Source organism: Oncorhynchus kisutch, linkage group LG1, assembly GCF_002021735.2.
Source record: "Oncorhynchus kisutch isolate 150728-3 linkage group LG1, Okis_V2, whole genome shotgun sequence".
Lineage (NCBI taxonomy): Eukaryota > Metazoa > Chordata > Actinopteri > Salmoniformes > Salmonidae > Oncorhynchus > Oncorhynchus kisutch.
This window is the reverse complement of record NC_034174.2, coordinates 74,731,158-74,739,886: the sequence shown is the minus strand read 5'-3', so window position 1 is coordinate 74,739,886 and position 8,729 is coordinate 74,731,158. Positions and strand designations below refer to the sequence as shown.

The 8,729-nt window shown below is 45.6% G+C and overlaps 1 protein-coding gene across 1 annotated transcript; it reads right to left on the bottom strand.

The window, feature by feature from the left end:
* Positions 1–4,664: 4,664 nt before the first annotated feature.
* Positions 4,665–5,764, bottom strand: LOC116375795 (high choriolytic enzyme 1-like). The gene has a single exon (XM_031833161.1). The coding sequence runs from the start codon at positions 5,654–5,656 to the stop codon at positions 4,847–4,849; it is 810 nt and encodes a 269-aa protein (XP_031689021.1). The 5' UTR covers positions 5,657–5,764; the 3' UTR covers positions 4,665–4,846.
* Between the last annotated feature and the right edge of the window lie 2,965 nt (positions 5,765–8,729).

The following is an 8,729-nucleotide window of genomic DNA, read 5'->3' as shown; positions in this document are numbered from 1 at the left end:
GCACAGTGAACGGGTTTGAAAGAAAACAAAGATGATTTGAACCCAGGTAGGGTTGTCCGGTGCAGCTGGCAGAGGTTTTACAATATATAGCCCCTCCAGAGTGTCTTGTCTCTGGGGGCAGAACCCAATACCTCTCCACTCCATCCCTCCATCCCCTCTCTCCACGTTTGGATGAGCATACTCAATGTACTGTGAGCTGTGGTGTATGTGATTTCACTGTTGGGGTTGGCAATGGTTAACAAACCTGTCTGATTCTTCTTCAACTACAGGGAAAACCCCACTGGATTGTGTTGAGAAGAGAGAGAGTGAATGAATCTAAACTGGAACAAAAACCTGGACGACTAAACTGTATCTGTGAGAACCACTGCCGTGATGTACAAGACATGAAGGTATCTGGCCCATTACGAGCCCCAGACCCTGCCTGTTTCCTGTGTCCATGCACCCTGTGTGAACACACAAGTCAACAGGGGGGCACATTTTTCCAACAGTCGCCATGCAAGGCTGCTGAGAGATATGGAGATGTCAGTCGGTTCTATCTTTGGGGCGGCTGTGTGCTCCTGTGTCCGTCCCCCACATACATGATTCCCCCTGAGTGTCTGAGACATTGTTTCCCAGCGTCCCACGTTGCATCCCTAATGGCACCCTTTTCCCTATAGTGCACTACTTTCGACCAGGGCCCTGGTCAAAAGTAGTGCACTAAAAATGGAATAGGGTGCCTTCATGATGCAGTCCCGGATGCTCGTCTCGACTCCCCGACCGGCTTGCTTTTATTTTTCATGGGCAAATCCCACATCAAACATATATGCGTTCCCAGAGACAAGCGTATCTATCCATCTAATTTCCAAACCCAGAACCAAATATGTCACGAGAGACTACTATCCATCTCAAACTGAGCAACAGAGGGAGAAAAAGCAAGCCAAGTCTCTACACAACTGTACTGCTGTCATTGGAGGTGTCTTTGGGTCTTTGAGAGGATTTATGCAGTCCCGTTTTACAGCAACGATTCAAGATATGTCCAGGAGTTATTGCTGAGACTTTAGTTCAGTAGAGAACTGTAGTTTTATATGGAGGTTGATACCACGATACCACAAAAAATGAAGAGTTTATAAAGATGTCATAGATGGACTATATACAGTATTATAGTGTTGTCTTGCTTTCAGTTTCCTCTCCAGAAATGCTACATCAACATGTCAAATCTAATCAGGTTGATTTGACACTTTGGTCACTGCGTGTCCTCTCAAGAGAACGAAGAGAAACGTCTTTGGAAAAACAAATTCTCCCAGACCTCAACTGTTCTGGAGCTTCTCCAATGTTACAGCTGTCTGACATCTTGTTTGTATCCCAATACAATAGGGCTCCCAAGTGGAACAGCGGTCTAAAGCACTGCTTCTCAGTGCTAGAGGCTTCACTACAGACCTTGGTTCAATCCCAGGCTGTATCACAACCGGCCGTGATCGGAAGTCCCATAGGGCGGCGCAAAATTGGCCCAGTGTCATCCGGCTTAGGGGCGGGTTTGGCCGGGGTAGGCTGTCATTGTAAATAAGAATTTGTTCTTAACTGGCTAGTTAAATAAAATGTTATAGTCATATTGATATAGGAGTGTTCCATAGTTCTATTATAGTCATGTTGATTTAGGAGTGCTTCAGAACTCCATTATAGTCATAATGATTTAGGAGTCTTCCAGAACTCCATTATAGTCATATTGATTTAGGAGTGTTCTACAGTTATGTTCTGTTACGTTCTGACCTTTATTCCTTTGTTTTGTCTTTATTTAGTATGGTCAGGGCGTGAGTTGGGGTGGGCAGTCTATGTTAGTTTTTCTATATTATCTATTTCTGTGTTTGGCCTGATATGGTTCTCAATCAGAGGCAGCTGTCTATCAATGTCCCTGATTGAGAACCATATTTAGGCAGCCTGTTTTTCTGTGTGTTTTGTGGGTGGTTATTTCCAGTCTTTGTGTGTCTGCACCAGATAGAACTGTTTCTGTTGTCACTTTGTTGTTTTGTATTTGTGAAGTGTTCAGTTTCCTATTAAAAAGATGAACACTAACTATGCTGCACTTGGGTCCTCCTCTCTTTCTCCCGAAGACATCCGTTACAAGTGTTCCATAGCTCCATTGTAATCATATTGATTTAGGAGTGTTCCATAGCTCCATTATAGTCATATTGATTTAGGAGTGTTCCATAGCTCCATTATAGTCATATTGATTTAGGAGTGTTCCATAGCTCCATTATAGTCATATTGATTTAGGAGAGTTCCATAGCTCCATTATAGTCATATTGATTTAGGAGTGTTCCATAGCTCCATTGTAATCATATTGATTTAGGAGAGTTCCATAGCTCCATTATAGTCATATTGATTTAGGAGTGTTCCATAGCTCCATTATAGTCATATTGATTTAGGAGTGTTCCATAGCTCCATTATAGTCATATTGATTTAGGAGTGTTCCATAGCTCCATTATAGTCATATTGATTTAGGAGTGTTCCATAGCTCCATTATAGTCATATTGATTTAGGAGTGTTCCATAGCTCCATTATAGTCATATTGATTTAGGAGTGTTCCATAGCTCCATTATAGTTATATTGATTTAGGAGTGTTCCATAGCTCCATTATAGTCATATTGATTTAGGAGTGTTCCATAGCTCCATTATAGTCATATTGATTTAGGAGTGTTCCATAGCTCCATTATAGTCATATTGATTTAGGAGTGTTCCATAGCTCCATTATAGTCATATTGATTTAGGAGTGTTCCATAGCTCCATTATAGTCATATTGATTTAGGAGTGTTCCATAGCTCCATTATAGTCATATTGATTTAGGAGTGGTCTATAGCTCCATTATAGTCATATTGATTTAGGAGTGTTCCATAGCTCCATTATAGTCATATTGATTTAGGAGTGTTCCATAGCTCCATTATAGTCATATTGATTTAGGAGTGTTCCATAGCTCCATTATAGTCATATTGATTTAGGAGTGTTCCATAGCTCCATTATAGTCATATTGATTTAGGAGTGTTCCATAGCTCCATTATAGTCATATTGATTTAGGAGTGTTCCATAGCTCCATTATAGCTCTACAGATGTAAAGGAAGATAGGAGCAAAATCAACCTCCTTGCTTCCATTTAACATTTTCTTTGGGCTTTGAGTCATTTCTATACTTTAAAACGCATGAGGTGAGTCTTCATAACAGAACCAGTGCTATTAGATGGAAGAGATAGACCTAATGGCAAAGGGAAAGAATCCATATGCTTTTTAAGAAATCTTCCACAATATGTCATCTACTGTATTCCTCTGCCTTTGTACTCTTGCCAAATGCACTCATTCCACTGGACTCAAGAAGTTGCCCAGTTCCATTTTAAGAGCACTTTCACGTGGACGTACATTCCTCCTAGTACCAGAGATCCTAAGATTGCTCGCTCTTTCTACATTTAATTCAAAATGTGGCTCATCCTCATCCGCATTAACATATGACAATGAACAGATAGGACGTTGTCCATGGCCAGCATCCCGAATTAAACCCTGTTCCCTATTTAGTGCACTATTTTTGACCAGGGACCATAGGGCATGGGCCCTGGTCAAAAGTAGGGCACTATGTATGGGAATAGAGAGTGATTTGAGATGCGGGGCATGCTTCCACTATGGCAAAAGATATGGTTTCATAGAGCATTCAGAGAGAGAATGTGTGTGTCTGTCTGTGGGACCAGGGTCCAGAAGATAAGTGTGTCTAGAACAAGAAGGATGGAGGGAGACTCTGCAAGTGCATGGTCAGTGGGAGTGAACCAGTAGAATCCCACTATCTGGACAGCCCCCGTCAGATGATTTATAGATGTTCAAACTAACTATCAACAACTGTTCAACTAACCCTAACTCCAGGTTCATGTTCATCCCCTAGCTCATCCCTAACCATAACCCTAACCCTAACCCTAAATCTAGGTTCATGTTCATCCCCTAGCTCAACCCTAACCCTAACCCTAACCCTAACCATAACCCTAACTCTAGGTTCATGTTCATCCCCTAGCTCAACCCTAACCATAACCCTAACCCTAACTCTAAATCTAGGTTCATGTTCATCCCCTGGCTCAACCCTAACCATAACCCTAACCCTAACCCTAACCCTAAATCTAGGTTCATGTTCATCCCCTGGCTCAAACCTAACCATGACCCTAACCCTAACTCCAGGTTAATGTTCATCCCCTGGCTCAACATTAACCATAACCCTAACCCTAACCCTAACCCTAACCCTAACCCTAAATCTAGGTTCATGTTCATCCCCTGGCTCAACCCTAACCCTAACCCTAACCCTAAATCTAGGTTCATGTTCATCCCCTGGCTCAACCCTAACCCTAACCATAACCCTAACCCTAACTCTAGGTTAATGTTCATCCCCTGGCTCAACATTAACCATAACCCTAACCCTAACCATAACCATAACCCTAACCCTAACCATAACCCTAACTCTAGGTTAATGTTCATCCCCTGGCTCAACCCTAACCCTAACCATAACCCTAACCCTAACCCTAACTCTAGGTTAATGTTCATCCCCTGGCTCAACATTAACCATAACCCTAACCATAACCATAAACCTAACCCTACACTAAATGATGTAGTGTGGACAATTGACTGAAATGACTTGACAAAAGAAAGATAGAGGACTTATGTGCTTCCTCATGAGATTTATTTCCATTACTATCAAGTAATGAACATGACAAAACAACACAATGCCAGATCATTTTAACATTGACAGTCCGACATCAAATTCAGACATTAGATTCAGACATCAGATTCCGACATCAAATTCCGACATCAGATTCAGACATCAGATTCAGCTCCAACTTCTCCCTCCCTTTAACACCTGTAGAGCTTGTTAACCCTCTGAACATCGATCGCAGACATCTCCAAGCTCTGTCCGATGGGCACAGTGGCGTCAGGAATAGGAGTGATCGTCTCCTTCCTATACACAGTGCTGAACGACCATCTATTATAATGCATGACGGAGGAGTAGTCATAGGGAATGTCCAGGTTGTTGGTGTCCTCTTTGTCGAAGTTGGGCTCCTCCCCGCGTTCAACATACTCCCAGTTGATCCTGATGTAATTGTCGCGGTCACTCCTGTTCTGTTCGTGGTAGAAACCCAGAGCGTGGAGCAGCTCGTGCTGTATGGTACCGTGGTAAACACACCCTCCTTTTTCGAGGGATACGAGCTGCTTACCTCCGGTTTTTCCAACCCATGAAGAACAGCCGGATCTGCTTTCGATGCTAAGGTAGTCCCTCTGGTTGCTACGTTGGACGAAGCGCACGCAGGTCTTGGCGTGGAAGGTGTTCATGGCGTACTTGATCTTCCCCTGGGAGTAAGAGTCAAAATCTGAGCTGAGCGTGTAAGGAACCTTGACGAGGTTCTCTGACTTCTTCCTCTCCCAGAGACATTTGTTGGACCACAAGCACCTGATGGCAGTCCTGGTTCTGGGGACCATGACGTCTCCTCCCATCAGCATCTCTGTGGTGCCATTGTTGGTCTCCAGGATCCTGGTGGTGATGTCCACCAGATCATCTGGGTCTTCTGTGAAGACCATCTCATCCTTCTCATCAAGCTGGAGAGGGTGGGCCTGTGTGAGTCCTAGGAAAAGGAGGAAGAAGGAGAGAGAAAGAAGGTAGGCCATTTTTCTTAGCAGTCGGAGAGACTGTTTGGGTGTCCTCTTTCGCTGTGGCTGTGGGGGACAGCCTGGCCAGCCGGATGCCTGACGAAGACCCAGATGACACAGGACACAACATTCTCAGAAGCCTCAACTCGTGACCAATCCAGCCTTGAACTGGCTGAACCTGCTGGTCATCACTCTCTGTACCCAAAGTAGCAAATGTTTCACTGTTCCCATTGTTCAGTTGAAAGTTGTATCAGTTTCATATCAACCAACGTCTGTACTGATGCATGTATGGGTCATTCAGAATGACTATGTAATCTTCAGACAGAGTAGTTAGCCGCTTCTATTCAAGTTGTTCAGGTAATGTAATGTATCTATACCAGAGCTGTAGGAGTTGTCCAGCTATGCTGCTACAGTCTTTATGATGCGCCACCACCAGACCAGACACACTCTCCCCACACATTCCTAAACCAGAAACTCTGATTGTAATTGCCCTACTCTGAGGCCGCTGTAGCCTGGTTGAGGCATTAAAGTCTTAGTGACTAGAAACATGGTAAAGGACAGACAATACTGTATAGTCCACAAGTGGTAACAATTTCATTTCATTCAATAATCTGGTTTACGTTAATATGGCGTTTTAAAGGCCTTATACCCAATCATTCCAATCCTAGCTGTGCTGAAGACATTGTACTGGATACACATAGACTGTGTGTCTGGGGCTGGTGTTTGTAGGGTTATGGAAGAGTGGAGGGACAGGAATGCTGTTTTTGATTCTGTTAGACCCAATAGCAGCACTGCAGAGATCCTAAAATGGTTGAGGATTGTGAATGGTGTAAGTGGGTGGTGACGGAGTGGGTGAGTACACAACAGATAGAGAACAGGCTGAGTATCTCTCTCTGTGTATATCTCCCTCATTCCCTCTCCCTCCCTCGCTCCCTTGCTCTCTCTCTCTCCCTCTGCCTCTCTCGCCCTCGCCCTTTCTCTCCCTCTCTCCCTCCCCCTCTCCTTCTCCATCTCTCTCTCCCTCTCTCCCCCTCCCCATATCCCTCTCTCTCTCTCTCTCTCTCTCTCTCTCTCTCTCTCTCTCTCCCCCCCTCCCCATATCCCTCTCTCTCTCTCTCTCTCTCTCTCTCTCTCTCTCTCTCTCTCTCTCTCTCTCTCTCACATACTGTAATTCATCCTCCAGTATTTATCTACATGTGTGTGCCACACACTGGTACACTCCCTCCTCCTTCCTACACCACATCATCAGACATAACCTCAGTTCCTAGTCTTCATTCATCCCGCCTGAGGTGAGAGGGCGAGGAGAACTGGGTCTGATGTATGTCCATGGGCCTGACATACAGGCACTGTCTCCAAACGTTCTGCTTCACACTGATTAAGCTACACAGTGTGAGGGACGACCTTGGATCAACTGCACTTCAAGGATAAAGATCTGTATATGGCTGAAAGCTACACACTCCTCTATGGTGAACCATCACTCTACTCTACTCACCCTCCCTAATGGTACATTCACATATAGAAATGACTAGTAGTCTAAGGATTAAAAGCCAACCGTGTTAAGTTTGTTTAAATGATTCTACCTTATCAACAAGTGCAAAGCTTCTATTTATTTTTCCTTTGATTTTCGTACTTCCTTAGTAACCTGATTAATATGTCTTCATTGCACCGCTGTCATGTTCAAGCTTAGTTAAATGACTGTGGGTTGACTCTACTCTTGTGGTACGGCAGATAGCACCCCTCTTATCACATACAGAGATTCATATAACATTCATGGGAGTTAGATGATCAAGACAGACTATGGTCTCTAATGCCACCATATTCCCTAGATACAGATGTAGGATCTTAATGTGAGCCCGTTTGCTACACCAGGAAGAGAATCGTGCGCAACAGGAAAAGTGAATTATTATGTGGATTATAATTCATGGACATTTTTGTAGGGGTTGATACATTTTCATAAGGGAAAATGAAGTCTGAAATTTTAAAGTGGAAATGACCATCCTTGAATACACTGCAAGTTTGCATTTCCTGCTGTGCAGGAAGATTCCTGCAACAACAGGAGGATCGAATTAAGATACAGCATCTGTAGAGCGATACTTTTGACTAGCCCTCCCCCTATGTAGTGCACTACTTTTGTCAAAAGTAATACACTTTGTAGGGAATAGGGTGCCATTTGGTATGCACAGTCTGTTAATATCTAGGGTGTGTAGATGAAACTAGAGATGCCACTGTAATGTGATGGATGAGATTTACACTACAGTACAATGCTGAGAACACACAAATGGAATGAGGAGGAGAGGGGGAGAGGAGAGGAGAGGAGGAGAGGAGGGGGAGAGGGGGAGAGGAGAGGAGAGGAGGGGGAGAGGGGGAGAGGAGAGGAGAGGAGGAGAGGAGGGGGAGAGGGGGAGAGGAGAGGAGAGGAGGAGAGGAGGGGGAGAGGGGAGAGGAGAGGGGAGAGGAGGAGAGGAGAGGAGAGGAGAGGAGAGGAGAGGAGAGGAGAGGAGAGGAGAGGAGAGGAGAGGAGAGGAGAGGAGAGGAGAGGAGAGGAGAGGAGAGGAGAGGAGAGGAGAGGAGAGGAGAGGAGAGGAGAGGAGAGGAGAGGAGAGGAGAGGAGAGGAGAGGAGAGGAGAGGAGGAGAGGAGAGGAGAGGAGGAGAGGAGAGGAGAGGAGGAGAGGAGAGGAGGGAGAGGAGAGGAGAGGAGGAGAGGAGAGGAGGAGAGGAGGGGGAGAGGAGAGGAGAGGAGGAGAGGAGGGGGAGAGGGGGAGAGGAGAGGGGGAGAGGAGAGGAGAGGAGGAGAGGGGGAGAGGAGAGGAGAGGAGGAGAGGAGGGGGAGAGGGGGAGAGGAGGGGGAGAGGGGGAGAGGAGAGGAGAGGAGGAGAGGAGGGGGAGAGGGGGAGAGGAGAGGAGGAGAGGAGAAGAGGAGAGGAGGAGAGGAGAGGGGGAGAGGAGGGGGAGAGGAGGAGAGGAGGGGGAGAGGGGGAGAGGAGAGGAGGAGAGGAGAAGAGGAGAGGAGGAGAGGAGAGGGGGAGAGGAGGGGGAGAGGGGGAGAGGAGAGGAGAGGAGGAGAGGAGAGGGGGAGAGGAGGGGGAGAGG

Coding starts and splice junctions, on each gene's coding strand:
- LOC116375795 (XM_031833161.1), bottom strand. CDS start 5,656: ATGGCCTACCTTCTTTCTCTCTCCTTCTTCCTCCTTTTCCTAGGACTC.